The sequence below is a fragment of the Typopeltis vanoorti genome, chromosome 6 (genome assembly GCF_054136105.1).
Source record: "Typopeltis vanoorti isolate ZY-2024b chromosome 6, IOZ_Tvanoo_1.0, whole genome shotgun sequence".
Lineage (NCBI taxonomy): Eukaryota > Metazoa > Arthropoda > Arachnida > Uropygi > Thelyphonidae > Typopeltis > Typopeltis vanoorti.
In genome coordinates, this window is record NC_143554.1 from 44,712,055 (window position 1) to 44,735,670 (window position 23,616).

The 23,616-nt window shown below is 34.4% G+C and overlaps 1 protein-coding gene across 2 annotated transcripts in view; it reads left to right on the plus strand.

The window, feature by feature from the left end:
- The window catches only part of Ubr3 (Ubr3 ubiquitin ligase), a 542,232-nt gene that overhangs the window by 234,871 nt on the left and 283,745 nt on the right, over window positions 1–23,616 (plus strand). For both annotated transcript variants that reach the window (XM_090394146.1, XM_090394147.1), the window contains exons 13-14: window positions 3,281–3,414; window positions 15,482–15,627. In XM_090394146.1, the coding sequence (XP_090250272.1) occupies window positions 3,281–3,414; window positions 15,482–15,627 (280 nt within the window). The remainder of the gene's footprint in view (window positions 1–3,280; window positions 3,415–15,481; window positions 15,628–23,616) is intronic.

Here is a 23,616-nt window from a genome sequence, read left to right on the forward strand (position 1 = left end):
ATATCCTTGAAGTATGGAGTAATTACTTTGAAAAACTGATAAATGAAACAAGCAGTGATGACAGCACAGTGATAAAAAACACTGACCAGGCATGCAGTCAGGAATACATATCCATACTTGAAGTAGAAAAAGCCATCAAAGGCTTGAAATGTGGAAAGGCAGCAGGAGTAGATGATATTCGACCAGAAATGCTGAAGTATGGTGGTATAAGAGTCTTACAGTGGCTGCACTACATAGTTCAGAAAGCCTGGACAGAGGGACGAATTCCCGATGATTGGAGTAGAGCTCTCATAGTACCCATATATAAAAAGGGAAATAAAACTGAATGTGAGAATTACAGAGGTATTTCCCTACTGAGTGTTCCTGGCAAGATCTATGCAAGTATACTTGAGAAACGGTTGAGAAGAATTGTGGAAGAAAAGCTTGGTGAAGAACAAGCTGGATTCAGGCCAAATAGAGGCTGTCAGAATCAGATCTTCACTTTACGACAAATAGTCGAGAAAGCATGGGAATATAACAAAGATCTGTATTTAAGTTTTGTCGATTTGGAAAAGGCATATGACAAGGTGCCAAGAGAGAAGCTATTCAATATGCTGCAGTTATATGGTGTCAATGGGGCATTATATCAAGCGATACTTAGTCTTTATTTGAATTGTGAGTCAGCAGTTAGAATTGAAGGAAGTACAGGAAGATGGTTTAATGTTAAATCTGGTGTGAGACAAGGATGTACATTATCCCCTCTGTTATTCATTATCTATATGGATCACATTATGAAGGAATGTGGTATTAAACCTGATATCAAAATTGGAGATGTTAATGTCAGCTCTTTGCTTTATGCGGATGATGTTATACTTCTAAATAAATCCGCTACAAGTCTGCAAGATTCTCTGACTAAATTGAATAGCTGTTGTAATAGATATGGTATGAAGGTCAGCAATAAAAAGACAAAGACAATGAAAATAGGCAGAATCATTGAAAATGTCAACTGTGTTGTGAATGGAGAACCTGTGGAACAAGTAAAACATTTCAGCTACTTAGGCACAATTTTTACTGAAGATGGTAAACTAAATATAGAAATAGACAACAGAATCAGCAAAGCTGGTATGGTGGGAAGTCAATTGAATAAATTCATATGGAATAAGAAAGAAATTAGTCGGAACACTAAATTAGCTGTATACAACACTGTGTTCAAACCAATTTTAACTTATGGATCTGAGAGCTGGGTCAGAAGTAAAACACTTGACCAAAGACTAGAGACCACAGATATGAGAGTCTTGAGAAAGATTAGAGGCGTGAACAGATGGCATCAATGGCAATATCATATTAAAAATGAGGATATTAGGAAAGAACTTGACATTGTCAGCATCCAGGAATGCGTTAGCAGAGCTAATCTCAGATGGTATGGTCACTTAAATAGAATGGGAGAGGAAAGATTAGCAAAACAAGTGTTCTCTGCCAGGTTGGTAGGAAAACGACCCAGAGGAAGACCAATATATAGGTGGATTGATACGGTACAAAGTGCCTTAGACGATAGAAATATAAGATCTGATAATGTTGGAGTCTTGACTGATTAACAGACTGATTTGGAGGAAAATTGTAGATAGGAAGTTAGTAATGATGTAATTTTTTCATGTAGTACTGTCATATCCTGTACACCCCTTGAGGGTACATGGCAGGAATTTGATGATGATGGTGAGAACATGACTTGTCTTGCATGATGATGCACAGATAGGTAAGGTAATCAGGAATGCTGCTGATGTACAGTATTTGCAGAATGATGTGAATAGGCCAGAATTGTGGGCATGTGAAAATGGATGTCAGTTAATGTAAAGTCATTCACTTCGGCATGATTAGATATCCAATGTTGTATTATATTGGTGGGATTATGCTTGAAGAAACTGATGAGGCTAGGAATCTTGGAGTGTTAGTAGATAGGAAGTTGAATTTTAGGGGCCATGTAGCAAAGATTGCAAATACAACTCAAAAGATAATTACAATGCTGAAATGAACGTTCACATATAAAGACAAGGATGCCATTTTGCCTCTTTACAAGGCCTCGATAAGACCTCACTTGGACTATTGTGCACAGGTCTGGTCTCCTGGCCAGACAGGAGAAAGAGGGATGATATGATTGTGACTTACACACTTCTGAAAGCATCATACAGGATTTCAGTTAATGGAATTTTTCAATTTATAGAGGGTGGGGAAAGGATGAGAGGGCATCGGAACAGAGAAAATTTCCAGAAATGAAAGTAATAAAAAACTGAGTATTGGCATATAAGATGCACTCTATTTTTCAGACCTATTTTCAAAGGAAAAAAGTGTGTCTTATCCGCCAGCAAATACGGTGATTTCTTGGCAAATTTAATTTGTGATTGTTTGTTATGGGTCTGTTATTTTCTTATTACCATTTTTTAAACATGAGCATCATGAATTCATGCGCCAGTTATTTGGTATAATGTTCTATTTTTTGCAGTAATTTAACATTTTGCATTTATTTAGCAGGTTTTTTAGTAGTTCTTCTGTCTTTTTCTGCTGTTATCATTTCTACCTAATTTCATCTCATGTCTTTTTATTATTTTTCATGTTTTGCCTTGCATGTTCTATTTCAAAATTTTGTATTTCCAGAATACTCCCTTCTCCTTTTTCTTCTGCTGGTTTCCACATAATCTTACTTTCAACAGTGCTTATGGTGTTATACTTTTCTGAGAAATGCCATCTAGCACATTCTACTGTTTTTTTTTTTTTTTTTTTTTTTAAACTATCTAGTTAATTTTCATCTTCCAGTGTTGTTATTCCCCCGTCCTGCATTGTGAGATTATTCTATAGTAGTTTCTTATTTTTATTATTGTCTATTGTTTCTGTTATCATTTTATCGTATTCCCCCGTCCTGCATTGTGAGATTATTCTATAGTAGTTTCTTATTTTTATTATTGTCTATTGTTTCTGTTATCATTTTATCATTTTTCCTTTTTTTTTTAACTTATTTAATATTTTTCTTGATATATTATCCAGTTATGTCTGTTTTCATCTGTGTTATATCTGATTGCATAATATTTCTGCTGTTTCTTTCTGATATGATTTTTTTTTTTGTTAGTGCTAATGTCTTCCTCCCTCCCTTTCCCACAAAAAAAGTTAACTTGATCACACCCACAAACAAACAAAATGAGAAAGTGGAAGGGACTGAATTATGAGATTCTGTAATTATTATTTTTTTTTTTCCCCCACTTACTTGATATAGGATGTCAAGATAATTCATTTCAGCTAATTTCTTTTCTAGGTTCCATTTGTGGGAATGGCTTTCTTTTGATCCATCACACACTAGTTCTTTTCTGGAGAGTGATCAAGTAATGCCCATGTTAGAGGGAGCTCTTACGTTTATCACCATGCTCATAGCAGTTCATACAAATATAGGTTAGTAATGAGGGAATAAGTATTTAATTTTGGAATTATGGTTTTTAGTTGTTCAAATAATTTCAGTGATGAAAATATTATGCAAAAGATATTTGAAGGTGTATTAAAAATACACTAAATCACATTACAATATACCTGTATACGTTTCTGTTTTATATTGATTGTACTGTTATACTGAAATTACTGGCTAGGTACAGAAGGGGGAAAAAAGTGATTACATAATAATACTGCTTTAATTGATCTTAAAATAATTTTTTTTTTTTTTTTTAGGCTTCAAGAATACTGGCATTTCACACACGCACACACTTCCTTTATTATTTTAGTCCTGATATATTGGATTCTCTGAATGTATTAATATTTTAGATTATTTGCTCATTGTTCATCCTGAATGTTGTATATTAAATTTGGAAAAAAAAAAACAGTTCCTTATCGCTGGAATTTGATATTTGATTTAACTGCATGTCGGGGCTCTCAAGTATTTCAGGTAAGTATTGTTGCCCTATAAGCATACCTTCCTTAGTTGCAGGAATTGCCAACTAGACAGCAACACCATAGCCTAGCAATGGCTGATTGCTTTGTCTCAAGTAGCAACTCTGATTTCTCTTCTTCCCCCCTCCCCACACACACATATGCCTGGTGAGTGGCACCTTTCATAGACATGCCCCGGTACCATAATTAACTAGGGAACCAATACTTCTTTCATTTTGAGGATACAGCTATAAAGCAGTTCTGAATGTAAGCTTCAAGATAATGAATGTGATTAAATCAAATCAGATGTTATTGTATGCACCAGGCTTCCTCACCAGAATAATCTAGTGAATAATCCAAATCTGGAGGATATTCAAATATAGCTTTATGCAAGGGATGCAGTTGAAGCCACACATGCACAGGAGACAGGTCGTACAACATTAAAGGAACTGTATTCCTGGAAATTTATGAAGCCAAGGATTTGGAGGTAGTAGCAGATAGAGAATTGAAGTGTAGAGGGCATATTGCTAAAATAGCTAGGGTAGCTCACAAGATCACTTGGTTATTGAAGAACACACTAATAACCAGAGATAAGGGAGTTATTATTCCTCTTTGTTAAGCCTTGATATGATCATATCTGGAATACTCTACTCAGGTCTGGTCGCTGGAGTTTCTTGGGGATGAGGAGGTGGAAAGGTGGAGGCAGGTGACGAAGATAGTTAGTGGTCAGTGGCATTCTCCCCATGGCAATAGATTGAGGATTTATGGATTGTAAAAGTTAATTGATAGCAAAAAAAAAGGGGGGGAGATATGATTTTGATGCAGGAGAAATGTTTCAGGTTTTAGATTTTTTTCTTTGAGAGTGGTGAATGGATGGAATGAGTTGCTTCAGTGTCAGTTGTGAGTACTTTGTTAATTGTTTCAAGGAGAGGTATGATAGTTATTGTGTTGATAGTTTGGATCTCCCATGATGAGTCTTATAACTTCAACTAGGTGCCTGTGCAATAATAATAATAACTAATGTGGAAGAACTGTTTGTTTTTCTACAGTGAAACTATTTTTGATTCTGACTAAATGTGCTTTGCTCATGAAATGAAATGGCAAATTGATTAAATAGTGATACCATATTTTGGGCTTGATTGTCACTGTGTGAAGATTTGATTTCTGAGTGTTTCCTATAGAAATTAGATAAGGGGCTCATGGCATTACTAGCTAAGTGGTTATGTTTTCCCTCTGTGTGAAATAACTAGCATGAACAGTAAATTTAAACACATGGAGAGGAGGGGGGGGTATTTAGTACGAGAAGATTACTTTAGTGGTATATTTGTACCAATAGAAATATTATTGAAGCTAATCATTATGATGAATTTTTGAGGATAACTTATTATTTATTTATTTATTTATTAGTTTACACTTTAAGAACAGAGATATTTTAGAATTGGTGTTCTTTTTTTTAATTGAGTATTTTTTTTCTTTTTTATTTTCATTTCATTTTATTGACCCTGTTATTGGGAAATCATACACAGTTTGTTATCTGTAATGAAGACTGTATGCAAATTTTACATAAAAACCTCAGTTTAAATTCTATTAAATACATGTTTAAAATGATTTCTGTGATGAGGTGCCCAACAATTTATTCCAATAATTTGAATTTTAAATCACACCAGTTTGGATCAACTAATTTTCAGATTCAGAAAAATCAGAGGAGTAGTCTAAAAAAGCATGCTCACAATCATTAGCATTAAGAATATGTGAGCATTGCTAATCTGAGGCAGTACGGTCACTTAAACAAAATTGAATTTTAAGTGGTACTTGTGCATAGAAACAAACTTTGAAACATGTAAGCACAAGAAAGTTTATTAATAATGTACAGTAGCCCCCCCCCATATCCATGTGGTTTCACTTATCCGCAGTTCGAAAAATGTGCGTGAAACGGTCGAGCGCTGGTCCGGTTGAAACATACACGCAGGCTGAAAACTTGTTGAAACATGCTTGCTTTGCTAACGCGTGAACTTAGACGTGCATGTTTGTTCTTGTTTAGTTTTACTCGAATTGTCAAAGAAAGCAGTCAATTGTCTGTCATTGCAATTAAAAATTGCATTTAAATTAAGCAAATAAATTGTGAAAAATTTAAAAATGCCGACTTCACGCTTCAGCCACTCGATCAAGGTGTCATCAGATGCCTCAAAGCCTCATATTCTCAGCAGGTTTTTGATATGATTCGTGCAATGGTTGAGGATTCTGCTGATGTTGGAGTCATGGAATGCTGGAAATATTCACAATTGCAGATGCAATTGTATTCATCAAGGGAGCAATGGACAAATTGAAACCAGAAACGGTAACTGCATGCTGGAAGAATTTGTGGAGTGATGCCTTTCATAATTCCCAAGACACCCTGGTATTAACTCACAGATAACAACGATAATTAACACAGCATGGAAAATAGGTAGAGAAGGATTTGACGATATGACAGAAGAAGAATTGAATGATTACATAGATGGACATCGTGAGGTGCTCACTGACAAGGAGTTGAAATATCTTGCCAAATCTTTGACAGAAGAAGATGATGAGGATGAAAGTGAACAAGAACCACCAGCGTGTACACTCAAAAAATTTGCCATGATATTTTGAATGTCTCAAACATTAAAGGAACAGATAATGGATTATGATTCAATGATGGAACACAGCATAAAAATTACTCGCACAATAACAGAAGCTTTGGAACCTTTGCAGAACCTGTTTACTGAATTGAACAGACAAAAACGACAGCTTCCAATAACAATGTTTTTAAAAAAGTCGAAAAAGCTTCTACTATCGATGATCCTCAGCCATCCACATCATTTGCTTAGTAAGCAAGCAAGCAGCCAACTGCCAAAGATTCGGAAAATGAATAAATATGTAGCTAAACATAATGAGGTATTCTGATCTCAGTTGATTACTTTTAATAAGAATAAAAATGTTAAGATTTTATTAACAGTTACATTTTCATTAGCATATTTTCTCATTTCGTTCTACATAATTATAATGTGGGTTGTTAAATTTTATTTGTCTAAAGACGAGGTTTTATTGAATGAGGCAATTTTTTTGGTTTGCCACTTCACCTGTACTACTCAGGGGTGCTTTCTACTGCATTTGGCACACATTCCATTGCTCCTCATAGATTCTAAAGACGTAAAAATTGTTTCATGATATGTAATATTATTATCGAGGAGCAATGGAATGTGTGCCCAAATGAAGAAGATAGCATCCCTGGATAGGACGGGTGAAGTGGTAGTCTAGAAATTACCTCGTTTAATAAAAAAAAAAAAAAAAAACTCTTTTTATTATTATTTATTTAGCCATGTAATTTAGTGCATATTATATATTAACTACATAATATTACTATTACTATCATTATGGGAACTCCAGGGAGTCATTAGACTCATCGAGGGTGGCCCCGAATCATATTCATCACAACTATTCGACATTCATACAGTATCTATCATACCTAGCCTTAAACTTATTCACTGTCACAGCATCCGCCACAGACTCAGGGAGCGCATTCCACTCATTCACTACTCTAAAAGTAAAGAACCCAGCTCTAACACCTTTACTAACCACACTTTTGCCCAGTTTCCATGGATGTCCCCTAGTTCTCCCACAACCAGCCCTGTTCTCAAAAATATCTTCTGAATTAATTTTATAGAAACCCTTCAGTAATTTGAATGTCTCGATCATATCTCCCCTCCTCCTCTGCCTATCAACCAATTTTTGCAACCCACAAATCCTCAACCTGTTCTCATAAGGTTCATTCCACAGACCTGCTATCATCTTGGTCACTCGCCTCTGGATCCTCTCCACCTCCTCCCCATCACGAAGAAACTTAGGTGACCAAATCTGGGCACAGTAGTCGAGATGGGGTCTTATCAAGGCTCGATACAGAGGAACAATAACCTGCTTGTCTCTGCTTGTCAACCTATTCTTCAGCAACCAAGTGATTTGATGAGCTGATTTGGCCACTTTTGCAATGTGTCCCCTAAATTTCAATTCCTTATCCACCAACACTCCTAAATCTCGTGCCTGATCAATTTCCGAGCACAGTTCCACCAATGCAGTAGACTGCCGTCAATCTTTTCACCCCAAAATGCATAACCTTACATTTTGCCACATTAAATTGACATCCATTCTCCTTAGCCCAGACCTCCAATCTATCCAAATCATCCTGCAAAATTTTGACGTCATCTGCATTCATTATTGCCCTACCCAACTTCGCATCATCCGCAAACAAATGAACTGTTCCTCTCAGATCCTTTCCTATATCATTAATGGACAAATTAAACAGCAGTGGTCCAAGAACAGATCCTTGTGGCACACCACTAGTCACAGGCCGTCTTGTGGACTCTACTCCTGAGTATACCACTCTCTGATATCTCTCCGTCAACCACCCTCCTATCCATCTCACCAACCGAATATATTCACTAAAGAACCCTACAGTCCTAGCATGTGAGACTAAGTCAATTTACTAATAATTTCCTGCTTCAATTTTGTTATATATGTGCAAAAATATGGGTCTCACTAGTGGTTTGCTACTACATGCGGTTTCAGGTATCTCCGGAAGACGATGGAACCAAACCCTGTGGATACGGGGGGCTTACTGTATATACAAATACTCAGATCTTCGACTAACGATCATCTTTAGTACAGGTAACCCTCGTATAACGCGGTACTTATACAACGCGGTCTACAATTGTAGCAACTCTTGTTCAACGCAGTATTTATACAACGCAGTTTCGATATAACGTGGTCTACAAATTGTAGTAACCCTTTATCTTTTCATATGTTTTTCACTGCGACTTAAAAATCAAATTTTATCTTCATTAAATTTGTGTTTGCCCATATCACGCATATAGTTATAAGTTGCTAATTTTAGGGGAAATATCCTTTAGCATGCATGTACATCAATTGTTTACCATGTAAAGTGTTATTATTGTTGAAAGTTGTCTTCGTTTTCTGCCAGGAAAGCGCATTAAAAATCCATAAGTGTGTTCATCTCAAGCTGAGCACTTTTATTTTCTGGTGAGTTACATGCAATATATAATGCTTTTTAGGTAAAAATTTTATTTTTATAGTAATGCCACTTAGAGGGCTTTTGCGATATGGTTGAAAACGAAATTAGTGAATTAATTGATGGAGAAATAGATTTAAATTAGGAGGAACTGGTAGAATTAATAGATGACGTTGAACCAAATGGCGGGGAAAGTTCTGTCGAAGATTCTAATTGTGATGAATCCGTTAAAGAATTCATTTTAAACAAATTAGCAGAAGGATTGGACTCGGCAAGAAAGTTAGTAAGTTATTTTATGGATAATGATCCCTCAACGAGGGCTCCAGAAAATTCACAAGACATTTGGATATTTGTTTAGCCCCATATTATGAACTTAATAAAAAATTGCAGCATAGTGGTAAGCAAGGTCGTATTACTGACTTCTTGATAACTAAACCAACCGAAGTATGCAATGAGAATTATACAAATGATGTCCCAGAGATTTCAAGTGATGACGACTTCTGGCCACTTGTAAATAAAGTACATCTACGAAATGTTCATTTTGAAGACAGTGATGACGATTAAAATATGCACTTTATTATGTGCAATGAAGTTTACATACAATTTGTAATTTTATAAGTTTATACTATATATTTGTTTCATAGTTTATATGTTTTCTTAATTTACATGAATTACAAGAATTAAATAAAAATATATTTTTGTTGGGTATGTCATTGTTGTTTATATAATTAAAAAAAAACGATTTCGGAACCTAACCCTACTTTTTCTATGTAATCTGAGTCTCGCATAACGCGATTTATGTAACGCAGCATTTCTATGGAACCTAACATCCGCGTTATACGAGGGTTACCTGTAATTGATAATTCAAAAGGTAGAATAATAATTGATTTCACAAGTGTGATATGAACTGTTCACTAGAGTTGATAGGTTACAATCGATATGAAGTTTAAAAAAGAAACATTTATAGTTATGATATAGCAAAAAATATACAAAGATGGTCCTGTAAGACCAGTCATAGACTATATTGACTGTTGTCTATCAAATGGCAAACTTTCTTTCACATCTTTTAAGTGCTCATGCTTGTTAATCACATTCATTTACTTAAAAAAAAAAAAAAAAAAAAATCAGATTTCAGATGTATAAATTTTATCACTTCAACCAATAGATGATATAGAAATGAATAATATCGAGAAAGGCATGTTGATTTTATTATAAATGTTAGATGAAATTTGACGTTTTGCTATCCACTTTGAACAGAAACCAGGAAAAGCATTATGGAACATACAATAAAAAGATCTGAATGCTTAATTGTTTTTTTAAATAAAAGAAATTGATAACATAATAACTAATCATCCACGTTAAAAAATCATAAGGTATTACATTTTTTTCAGTGCGCCCAGGCAAGTTGATAACTTACATAGTGCATTTAGCACTGCTGACAGGCCGAGTTGATTGCTTCTTGGACTGTGCTCAAAAAATACTCAACACTAAATATTCTCAAGACTCTTCAGACCTCCAATAAGCAGGCTAGTTTGCTCACAACAAACAAAATGAAACTATTCAAAACATTATGGCATAAAATAAATTATTATTGTTATTATTATTTGACTAGAGTAATGCATAATTTATTCATTCATTCATTGGTGGTGTTTACAAGCCCTTAGAGCCTACAACCTGTGAAGTATTCCTGGCTTCTGTAATCACAATTATAATAGGATAAGGTGGTTAGTGTTATAAATATATTTTCCTATTTATATATTGTATGTGTGTATTTTCCTGGCCAGTTTGTCTGATTACAGGATGAAAAACCTTAGTTTCTGGAAGGGAAACACCTGTTATTTCTATATGAGACCAGCTAACTTACCAGTTGAAAATCCTCATTTAGATTGATGATGCCTTTTGGCTGGAAAGACCCAGAGATTCTTTGTCTATTAGATGGAATTCAAACTTGCAATCAAAGGGCATTGTTAGTACTGACCAAGCTGTGGAGGTTCTGATACATAAGGAAATTAATTATACTTGACAAGATGTTGTATTCTGTTATTATTCTTTACCCAAGTTCAAGCAAATAAAAGTTTGCATGTGAAATATCTTCACATACTTTATGCGAAAACTTTTTTTTTTTTTTTTTCGCAGTGGGGTAAAGGATAAAAACAAGAATAAAATTTCTTGTCAGGTATAATTTATTTTTTGACCAAATGAAAAAAAAAAAAACTTGCTAAAGTACTCTGTTTGCAGATTGGAAATTAGAGTTGAGTATTTCGGAAGATGGTTTTATGTTAAATCACTTGTGTATTGAAGGTCATTGTCAATATCCACTGTTATTCTATATACTCCACACTTTTTTATAATGGAAATATGATGCCAATTGGATGTCAAATTAGAATATATTAAGCTCATAATTAGAAGAAACACATGTATAAACCACAGTGAAAATTATTTAATTGTAAATATTTCATCCTAAGTATCTTAGGACATCATCAGTACAGTATTTAAACAAATATAGGAATAACACACAGTTAGGTGCATGATTACAATAGAATCTCATGTAATGTGCTAAAGTAGTACAAGAAAAAAAAAAAAAAAAAAAAAAAAAAAAAAATGATAATTATTTAACACAATTTTGTATGATAATTTCCCATACTTTAGGAATAGTAAGAACGTCGTTGCGGTTTAGGTTTGGTCTGTGTAGTAGGGCTTCAGAACTTTCTTTGTATAAACGTTCATGTTTAAATAAAGATCTATGTAAAAGTTTAGCCTTTTCCCAATGGATCCTATGGTTTGGATTTTCAATTCCGTGTTGAGAGAGGCCAGATTTCTGCGGTTTAAGAAGATGAATGTGGTCTTGATGTTCCGAGATGCGTTTCTGAACAGACCAACCTGTCTGTCCAAAGTAAGATAATTTGCATGAGCATGGAATCTCATAAACACTAGGTAACATCAAGGGTGAGAATTTGTCCTTAGGAGAAGGTAATAAGTTGTAAATTTGGTTGATAGGTTTGTAAGTAGTGGCAAAATTGTATTTCTTCATAATTTTAGAAAGACGTTCTGAGATGCCTTTGACGTAAGGTATGGGAATCCTATGCACTTCTTCCTGTCTGGTTTGATGTATGCAGAAGTGACTGATGATTTTTTGAGTTGTTTTGGGATTATATCCATTTAGGATGGCTGTATTTTTGATAACCTCTAATTCCTGGTTTAAAGATTCTTCAGAGGAGCAGAATTTGTGTGCTCTGGAAACTAGTGATTTAATAATGCCAGATTTCTGAGATGGATGATGAGCAGAAGAATTGTGAATGTAGCGACCTGAGAATGTAGGCTTGCGAAAGACGGACGTGGCGATGGAACCGTCTTCCAAAAAAGAGATACCCTGTGGAGATTCTTTTTCTAACGTAAAGTTGATGCGATGATGAAGAAGGTTAATTTTATCTAGAAACAGTTGTAATTCAGGTTCGGGATGATTCCAGACTGCAAATACGTCATCGACATATCTTAGCCAATTTTTGGTTTGGGTTCAAAAGTGAATATTTTTTCCTCAAGGTGTTCTAGAAACAAATTTGCAAGGTTTGGTGATAAAGGAGATCCCATTGCTGTTCCTTCCTCTTGCTTGTAAATTTGACCTTTCCAGGTGAAGTAACCTGATGCAATAACAAACTTGAACAATTCAACTATATCAGACAGAAATTTTTGAGTTAGTAATTCTATTGTTTCTTTATGGGGAATGTTTGTGAAGAGGGAGACAGTGTCGAAGCTGATTAACAAGTCAGTTTTTGATAGTTGAATGTCTTAATTTTTGTGTGAAACTCAGTAGAATTTTTGATTGAAGAGACTGAGTGGCCTATGTGAGGGCGGAGAAGGTTAGATAAGAATCTTGATAACTTGTACGTTGGACAGCTGATACAGTCTACGACGGGTCTAAGTGGAACATTAGTTTTGTGTAGCTTAGGTAAGCCATAAATTCTAGGATTTATGGCTTACCTAAGATTTACACAAAATTTTTTGGATTTACACATCCAAAGAAAAGAAGACAATTCCATCGCCACATCCGTCTTTCGCAAGCCTACATTCTCAGGTCGCTACATTCACAATTCTTCTGCTCATCATCCATGGAATCTGGAATTATTAAATCACTAGTTTCCAGAGCACACAAATTTTGCTCCTCTGAAGAATCTTTAAACCAGGAATTAGAGGTTATCAAAAATACAGCCATCCTAAATGGATGTAATCCCCAAACAACTCAAAAAATCATCAGTCACTTCTGCATACATCAAACCAGACAGGAAGAAGTGCATAGGATTCCCATACCTTACGTCAAAGGCATTTCCGAACGTCTTTCTAAAATTATGAAGAAATACAATTTTGCCACTACTTACAAACCTATCAACCAAATTTACAACTTATTACCTTCTCCTAAGGACAAATTCTCACCCTTGATGTTACCTGGTGTTTATGAGATTCCATGCTCATGCAAATTATCTTACTTTGGACAGACAGGTAGGTCTGTTCAGAAACGCATCTCGGAACATCAAGACCACATTCGTCTTTTTAAACCGCAGAAATCTGGCCTCTCTCAACACGGAATTGAAAATCCAAACCATAGGATCCATTGGGAAAAGGCTAAACTTTTACATAGATCTTTATTTAAACATGAACGTTTATACAAAGAAAGTTCTGAAGCCCTACTACACAGACCAAACCTAAACCACAACGACGTTCTTACCATTCCTAAAGTATGGGAAATTATCATACGAAATTGTGTTAAATAATTATCGTTTTTTTTTTTTCTTTTTTTTTTTTTCTTTTACTACTTTAGCACGTTATGCACGTTTCATGAGATTCTATTGTAATCATGCACCCTAACTGTATGTTATTCCTATATTTGTTTAAATACTGTACTGATGATGTCCTAAGATACTTAGGATGAAATATTTACAATTAAATAATTTTCACTGTGGTTTATACATGTGTTTCTTCTAATTATGAATGCACCACAGGTTTCATTATTTAAAAAAAAAAAAAAAATATTAAGCTCAGTTCTTTACTCTATGAAGATGATGCTATCATTCACCTTTTTATTTAAATGTCTTTAATCCCTATTAAATAATTTGTTACAGATTTGGTATGAAAATCAGTATGAAAAATAAATTTAAAAAATATGGAAATAATCATTAAATATATCACTTAATTCTCAAGAATAGGAGAAAATGTTAAATTTGGAAATATATAAAAAAGTAAGGCTGGTATGATGTGGGGAAAAAAAAAAGGAAAGAATACAAAACATCAATTTAGCAGTATACAAGATGTTCGAACTTTTACCTTACTGATCAAAGAGTTGGTTTAGAATGCCAATTTATTTAAATCATCCTCCCCTTCACAATTTTGCCTCATCAGCAAATAACTGAATATCCCTCCTTAAATTATTCCCTATTATTATTAAGTTATTCCATCAATATTCTAATTAAAAAGTCACCTTTATTCTTCTAGATTTCATATGACCTCCACATACTATACTACGCTCTAGTGTCTGTCAACCTCCCCAACCCATCCATGCTAGACTGAGTTGTATCGGCTGGCATTGATTAACACAATTAATTCATCCCATGAGTTAATTGTGCAAAATGCAAAAGCATTATTTGAAAATAATAATCAATAGAAAAAATTATAATTGGTCTGTGATGACCTTCAGGAATTTCCATAAAGAATTTTAAATTCTTAATGAACATTCCTGAATGTCTGTAATCCTTTAATTGCATAAAATACACAATGAAGAAACTTTGTTCCAGAAATATTTGAACACACACTTGTTTGAATAGTGTTGGCTTTCCTTTTTTGAAGAATCATCCAATTTACAATAGCCTGCACATATCTTTATTAACAGTCATGTGCATTCTATCAACCATCACATCCTCTTGTGATGGTTGATAGAACACTTGAGGGGGGAGTGGAGGTGGGGGTCAATAAGCAAACTTGTTTATTGCCTGCCCAGTAAGCTTAGAGTTCAATTCAGATCTTTTTCAAGTATCGCATAAAAAAAGAAGATTGTATTAATTTGATATTTGCATCATCCTTTATAGTAAAAAGTGGTATGTTTTTTTTAAACTTCAGTAACTGAAAACCACTTTAATTGAATTCACGTTATGTGAAGCTTGGCTATACAGTCACTTAAACAGAATAAGAGATAAAAGATTAATAAAGCAATTGTTTGAAGCAGATATGGCAAGAAATGATCCAGACCAAAAAAAAAAGGAGTATAGGTGAGTTTCTGCATCTAGGAATACAGAATTTGTGACTCACTCCATGGGTGGTTTCTATTATTCCTACCAATTGGTGAATTGTACTACTCTGTGTGGAATTTTATGTTTTTTCACCATTGGACTTATAGTTGGATAGTTTCTTAAAGTGAACTTTGATTTTTTTTTTTTTTTTTTTCAAAATATGAGGTCTTAATTTAACACATCGAGCTTTTCCAAAGTAACATTCATGAATTATGAAATTATGTGTAGTTATAATCCTTATATGTGTTTTAATACTTACTATTTCTGTTTTATATTTAAGGTCAGTCTGAAGAAGAGGTAACAAGGCAAGAAATGATATCTCTACTTTGTATGAGTGATAGAACACATTCCCAACTCATGGATTTATTACCTGAGGCATGTGGTACCTCTTCCCAGAACCGTGAATTTGAAAGCATATTAGCAAAAGTAAATATTGCATTTCTTGAGATTAATAGTCTACTGTTTTAAATATTCGAGGACATTCTAATATCAAGTTGCTCATGTATGAACAAATACTTTTTTTTTTTAAATAGCTATAACTTGTTCTACTGTGTATTAAGGCTTTGATGCTGGTTTAATCTCGTTATTAGGTTTAATAAAATGAAAACAGCAAAATGAGATAATTAAGCACAGGTTTAATAGTTCCAATATTTCATCTATCACAGAGCCATTGTGGGATACAATATAAAAATTGTCATCTCTCTCACACACACACACACTCTCTCTCTCTCTCTAATGAAATACTTAGATTAGAAGCCTACCAGCATTCATAGAGGGTGTCCTTCTATGAATGCTGGTAGCTTCCCTTGACTTTGGTGGAAGGATCTAAAAGTTTGATTTTTTCCCCCAAATCTTGGGAAGTTTGAATACTACCATATTTATTTGGTTGGTTTCATAAAATCTGCTGATGATTCCAAAATAAAGTCTTTCAAGGCTATATTTGCTGCAGTGAAGCATAGCTGTATTAGTTTTTTCTGTCAATTTTGTGCAAGGTATCCAAGTTTCATTGATATCTAGACATTACTGACCATAGTTTTATTATGTTCTTCAAGGTGGATATTTGCTGATCTCCGAATTTGTCCATAATATGACAAGTTGTAAGAACAAGGAACATGGTACACACTTGGAACAGAGAGGAAAGGGGAGTAATTGATCTGTAGCAGTGCAGATAAAGGCAGATAGTTTCATTTGAGGTTTTAAAGCAGTGTAGAGACTTTAAAGTTCTGGCTCTTTTTCACTGAGGTGTTCTAGAAGGATTAGTAACATCTATCATCTGTATGTTAAAAGGGATGCAAGGTGACAGGAGGAACAACTACTTTCTTTTCTTTTTTTCTTGCATTATAGTCATTGGACATGAAGGTATATCAAATAAGAGAGATTAGCTGTGAGGGAAGCCTGGTTGGAAAGGTTAGAGACTGTATTAACAGAGAACAATAAATTACACAATAACCAAAGTAATTAATTAAATTAAATTAACTTTGATGAAATGAAAGTACAGATATTTCTTACGGTGGTTCACCAATTAAAAACTGCCGCGTGCTAGAAATTAATATTAATAATAAATAATATTATTAAAAACTATTTTTGATGGTTACATAAAATAAGAATCTTCCAAACTTTTGGGAGAGAGAGACAATTGTTCCAATTCAGATTTGGCCATTGTAAAAGGGCTTTGCAATTTTCTTTCTCATTGGTTTCAACATAATGAAACCAATGGGAAGGTTGGGAATGAATGGATGACAACAAGGTATCTTCCAGATGGTTCAAAAAAATAGTTTGCCAAAGGTGGAGATTGAAGGCTACCCATGGCAGGGCCTTCAACATGTCTACAGATCTTGTTTTTTCTAGCTGAAATATCCTGAATCTGTAACAAATTTAGAAATCTTTGCAATATCAGGAGAGTAATCATCGTATAGTAAATTAACAATGTCAGATAATGTAATGTTGGTAAAGAGAGAAACAATGTTAAAGCTGACTAACAAATCCGACTCTTGTATTTGAATATCCTTGATTTTCTCAAGAAAATGTGTGTGTGTGATTCTTGATGAATGATCTGGATTACATTATGGGCATTTAATAAACATGACAGAAATTTACCGATTCTATAGGTGGGATGGTCAATGCAATTCTCGATTGCTCTTGCTGGATAAGCTTCTTTATGAATTTTTGGGAGGCCATATAAATGAAGAGTTGTTCCAAAATGAGTGTGCAACTTGTCCAAAGTATTTTGATCTCAACTAACAACTTCATCAAGCAGCTTATTTAATTGTTTAATTTGTGTTTTTATAGGGTTATAACTAATTTCTTGATAGGTGGGGGGGGGGGGTATCCTGTAAAAGGCAGTCTGTTTTCCTCTCATGGTCGGCCTTATCCATTATCACTACAGCTTTTCTTTTATCTGCTTTCAAAATAGATATATTGCTCTTTTGTCTTAATGAAAACAGGCACAGGTTTCAGCACTAGATAAATTACATGAAGGTAATTTGCTTTTAAAAAGTAAAGCAGCAACTTCAAAGCAATGTTTATTAGCATCTTTTCTGGAAAGATGGAAGATTCGTAAAAAGAAATAATGAAAATGACCTGTAGAAATCAGTTAAAATTTTTTAAGATCATGTTCACTTTACTTTGTATGAATCTCCCACCCACTAAAGGTTATATAACTATAGTTCATCAGTACCGTGGATGAGCCAAGTTTGTTTTAATTTTTGATTATTGTATCATACATGTATTTTCACTAAGCTGAGAGGTGGACTCATATCAGATGATGAAATTCATTTCACCCAAATTATATTCCCAATATTTGATAATTTGCATACAACAATTATTAACAACAGTTCTTTTTGTCAAAATACCCTGTTTTTTTTTTGTTTTCCATGTTTTTATAATTTGATCAGTATGTAGAGTTGGAGACAGACTATATCCCTATCTCACACCTTAATTTAATTTATTACTCAATACAGAAATTACCTATATTATATATATATATATATATATATATATACACCCTCTGTCCAAAAAGAAACCGAACTTTTGATAGAAAATAAAACACAGACCAATTATAATTATTCAAATAATTTATTTCATTCATTTATTCTCCCTCCACTTCAATATAGCATTTGGCATGATCAATTAATTCGTTAAATAAGTTTTTTATATCGGTTTTTGGGATACTGTTGAGGGTCGTGGTTACTGCTGCTTGAACGTTTTCAGTGGTGTCATATCGCTTTCCTTTCATCGGCAAATGAAGTCGGGGAAAGAGAAAGAAGTCACGGGGTGCTAAATCAGGTGAATACAGCAAGTGACCCAACACACAAACTTGGTTTTTGCTCAAAAACTGTCCACAATGTTCGAACGATGAGATGGTGCATTATCATGCAAAAGTGACCAGCTGCCTGCATCACGATGAATTCTTGCTATCAATCGCTTCAAAATTTTGAGATAAAACTCACCATTGACTGTTTGGCCAGGCGGAATGAATTCTTAGTTGATAATGCCCTTAAAATCGTAGAAACAAATCAGCATTGTCTTTACTTTTGACTTCTCCGAGCGACTTTTTTTTGGATGCCCCTCTTCTGATGGTCTCTACTAAGCACTCTGGTGCTTTGTTTCGGGCTCGTACTCAAAACATCATGTTTTGTCACCAGTAACGATCATTTTAAGGAAGTTTGAGCAGTTTTAATGAGGTCCCTGCAGTGTTCAATTCGATACATTTTTTGGTCGTCGGTCAGCTTGTGGGGAACAAATCGTGAATTCAATTTACGAAGGCCCAAACTCAGTCAAAATGTTGTGCACAGTTGATTTTGGAATCCCTAATTCATCTTCATTCAATCTCACGGATGATTTCGGTGTGTGATTTTGATGAAATCACGCACTTTTTGGATGTTAACTTCGCTCAGTCCAATTTTTGGACGGCCTGGCTTTTCGTTGTCCTCAAGCATCTCACAACCACTTTGACATTGCTTAAACCACTTGTAAACTTGAGTTATGGGATAAGCATTCATCACCGTATGCTTTTTGAAGTGTTTGTTGCATTTCGGTAAAACTTTTACCAAGTTTAACACAAAAGGCAATTGCAGCTCTCTGTTTGAAACTCATTTTCCGACCGTTCATCAAAACACACTGTCACTCTTGGGACTATAACTCGGCTTCTAATGAAACAAATGTCATATACAGTTGACACAATACTAATGAAAGTTGCTGCTTTCGACAAAAAAAAAAAAGATACAACAGGTGGCACCACTAGTTCTATTTTCGAAAAGTTCGGTTTCTTTTTGGACAGAGGGTGTATACACTGGTGTCCAAAAGCTAAGGACAAACTAAATTGTTACCTGTATATGAAAAAATTTTCATGACTACAGCGAAATGTGGAGATAAATTTATTGCCAGCACATTAATAAATTATATTATACAAAAAATGTGTTATCATTCATACAAATTAAATTGCAATACATTTTTGGCAAAAGTTACAAATTTCCTAAGGACATAGTAAGGATGTACAGTTAAGAATTAATGTACAATGCTTACAGAAACTTATCCAGAGAGATATTTCAGTATGGAATATGTCCACCCCTGAACTGTGATGCAGCTCTCAGAATGTCGTACCATTGAGTGCTACCACATTATCATTTGTGCGCAATTTGGAAAATTGAATATGTACCTGGTTTTACTCGAAATCGTTAGTTATACAAATTGCTACAAACTGATTTGTTTAAATTTGCAGTTGTAATCTTCAGAAATAGTGTTTGAGCTTAAGTTTTTGACATCAGTGTATATATAGATAATTAATTCCACTGATTTTTAAAGTATACATAACTATTAATATATGGGTATCTTCTTGGAGTAGTCGAAAGACGTTATCAGATGCCCACACTAACTATTATGTACACAGGAGCAAAGTGTCTCTCCCGAAATTTGGTTTATCATCATGCAAAAGAGCATGATGATCAAAACACCTACACTCATAACTCACTGTACTCATTCACAACTTATCAAACAAAAAATTTAGTCATGATATCCTGGCTAATCACATTCTTACACAATTTTAAGGAGTGATCCCATCCTGTTACGTACTGAAAATTTTCTTTGGTATCTACTCTGTAAAATCCCTTAGTAACTTACTTTTTTTTTTTTTTTTTTAAAATTAAGGGGATATTAAATCCCACATATAGTTTTAAAACCGAATAAGAAACTCAAAGATTGGAATCAGAGAGTTTTCTTGCCGAATATAGTAAACTGTAAAGTATCGGCGACCACTGCCGTGAGCAAATGCAAGTGACCCTAGCACGTAGTGCAATACCAGAAAACATTATACATTATTTTTACATTATGTTTTTACATTATGGAAAATATCTAAGAATAGCGATCAGAATTTACTGACTTTGCTGTGAGTCTTCCGGTATTGCACTACGTGCTAGGGTCACTTGCATTTGCTCACGCCAGTGGTCGCCGATACTTTATAGTTTACTATATTCGTCAAGAAACTCTCTAATTCCAATCTTTGAGTTTCTTATTCGGTTTTAGAACTATATGTGGGATTTAATATCCCCTTAATTTAAATAATGTTTTCATTGCCGAAATGAAACTTATTAGCTCTTTATACTTAAGTTACTTTTTTTAGTTACTAGCTGTTTCTATCTTATGATCTCTTTTCTGCATGTTAGTTAAACTTTGCAACTTCCAAACCTTCAGTCTCTCCCCATAATATTCATGCTTGCAGTATAAGATTTAGCTATTCAAATTATAATCTCTATTGACTTAAACCGCAAGATGAAGAATGGTATATAGGAAGAAGAATTGTCATTCTGGCTTGGATATGGCTCAGTTAAACAAGATCCCCCCCCCCCCACCTCCCACATTGTTTCCATTAGGGAACTAGGATAAACAGTGAAAATGAGCTACAGAAACAAACTCAAACTCAACATCAGAATTCAGGATCATGACCATTCACATAAGAAGTGTCATTAGAAAAGAGGTGGAACTGGCAGAAGTATTATCATCCATGATTCAAGTTACAGTAATCTTTTTCTCCATTTCTAAGATTTTTTCAATAGCTTCCAAAACATTTTGTTATCGTCTTGATATTTATCTTCTATATGCTTACTAAAGTCTTCTCATTACTTTTACACATAGCTTAGCTCTCTTACATTTTTCTCTGTATTCTTTTAGGGCACCTGCCAGATAGGCATTTTCAAGTATGCCTTCTTTTCCAGCCTTGCTTCTTTTACTTGTGTGTGTCATGGTATTCTTATTTTTTTTATCCTTGCAGACGATTTAACCACATTGCTCCTTAGAGTAAAACTTTCTTATATGCTGTTCTTTTCAATGTGATATTCGTCTTTATCCTACTTAAGTGATGATCACTTCCAATTTCAGATCCTCTGTATATTCTTCTATCCTGAACCAGCATGAAGATATCACTATCAACAGTAGCATAGTCAGTGAGGCTTTTCTTATTTCTTGTGTCTTCTTTCTATGTGAACTTGTGCACATTTTTATGTTGGAACATGGTGTTACTAATGACTAGTTCATATCCTGAGCAGAAATCTAGCAGACACTTAGCATTATTATTAGCTTTGCCCTTTTCTCCAGATTTTCCCAAAACTTTTCTATATGCCTGATGAGATTGATTTTCTATTCTGTTTAGATCTCCATCAAGGACCACTTTTTGTAAAAATAAAATAAAAATAAAGTAGATGGCATTGATGTAGGTGATTGGTTGTAGAGGTTCTGTGTAGTGGTGGAGATAGAGAGTTGTACAGTAGGTGTCCTCCCGCAATGAGTCTTCAGACTCCTTGGAGGTGTCACGAATAATAATAATAATAAAAAAGAATCACTATGACATCTAATGGGTATTATGAAACCACCACCCAGAAAATAAAAAATATCATCCTATATCCAGACTGTCTTCATAGCTCTGTTGGTTTGACAGAGCCCTTTGGTTGGAAAGACCCAGGTTCTGTCTCATCTATCTCATCAATCAAATCTAGTCTCATATGGAGGTAAGGATTTTTTTCTCTTAGAAATTGAGGTTTTTTTGTCCCTCAAAACAGCCAAACTGACTTGTGAACAGATATCTACAGAAGTAGAATACTATTGGACAAGGAAGGCAATGGAAAACCACCATGTTCTATGATAATTCCCTAGCATTGTTACCCCATCAACCATTGGGTTGAGCGAAAACACAGCCAAACCACACTATGCCAAAAGGATTTTCATACTCTACTTTAAAGTCTAAACAAATAGCATAGTTTTTGTCAGATACAATCTATACACTACCTTCAAACCAGTGCAAAAGTTATCTTCTTTCTTACCATCTACCAAGGATAAATAGCTCCTCTATTTTTATGAAGTTTCCTCTGCCTGCTAACTTTGATACTTTAGACAGACTGGCTGTCCTGCTGAGATCAGAATCCAAGATCACCAGGACTTCATAAGATGTTTAGAATCAGAGAGTTCCGGCCTTGTTTCTTATGCCATAGACATAGTTCATTACTGTCAACACAAAATTTTGCACTATAGTAGATTTATATTCCATCATCCATGCCTTGAAACTTGCAAAACCTGCATCATTGCCCTAATCTTAACCCATTAGATTGTATGCCTGTTTCAAAGTGTAGGGAAGTAATTGCCATAAACTGTTCATAGTTTTTAAATTATTATTATTAATAATAATTGATTCCCTGGAACTTTAATAGCGTTTTCTCCCGTTCACTAGGCTTTGGCCACAAGGAAATATACTCATGCTTTATAATTCATTCTTGTGTTTCATATTTTGAATGTTTTATCCAGTCTGTTACATTCATCCTAAATGATACATTATGGTACTTGAAATACATACGAATTTTGTATTAAATTCTAATTTCTTTTATATGTATTAACTGTTTTTTAAATATATAGTATTATGGCTACCGCATGTTTTTGTACAACATATAGTGACTTGTAAAGAATTTTTGTTGCTCCATACGATCCTGTGGCTAGTAGAAACTCCAGGTTTTGCAAGACCAGATTTCTGAGCTTGGAGAAAATGGATGTAATCCATATGATATGATGGTCACTGTCTACAGTACAACCTATCTGCCCAAAATAGGATAGTGTACAGGAACATGGAATCTCGTACTCTCCCAGGTGTGCCAAAAGAGGAAGTTTGTCTTTGTGGAAGACAGGATAGATAAAATCTTTACTGAAACCTGTCTGGAAATATATTATTTTTTTTAAACTCAGGAGATATGTAAGGAATGGAAATTCTCTTGTTATTTGATTAGCTGTTGGTAGGAGAGTCGGTTATTGTGATTTAAATGGAAAGTAACCATTAAATATAAAGTTATCTTAAATGCATTGTAATTCTACAATGCATTTAAGTCTGAGTGTCCTTAGAAGAGCCGACATAGACAAATGATGTGTGCACTGTGGACAAGA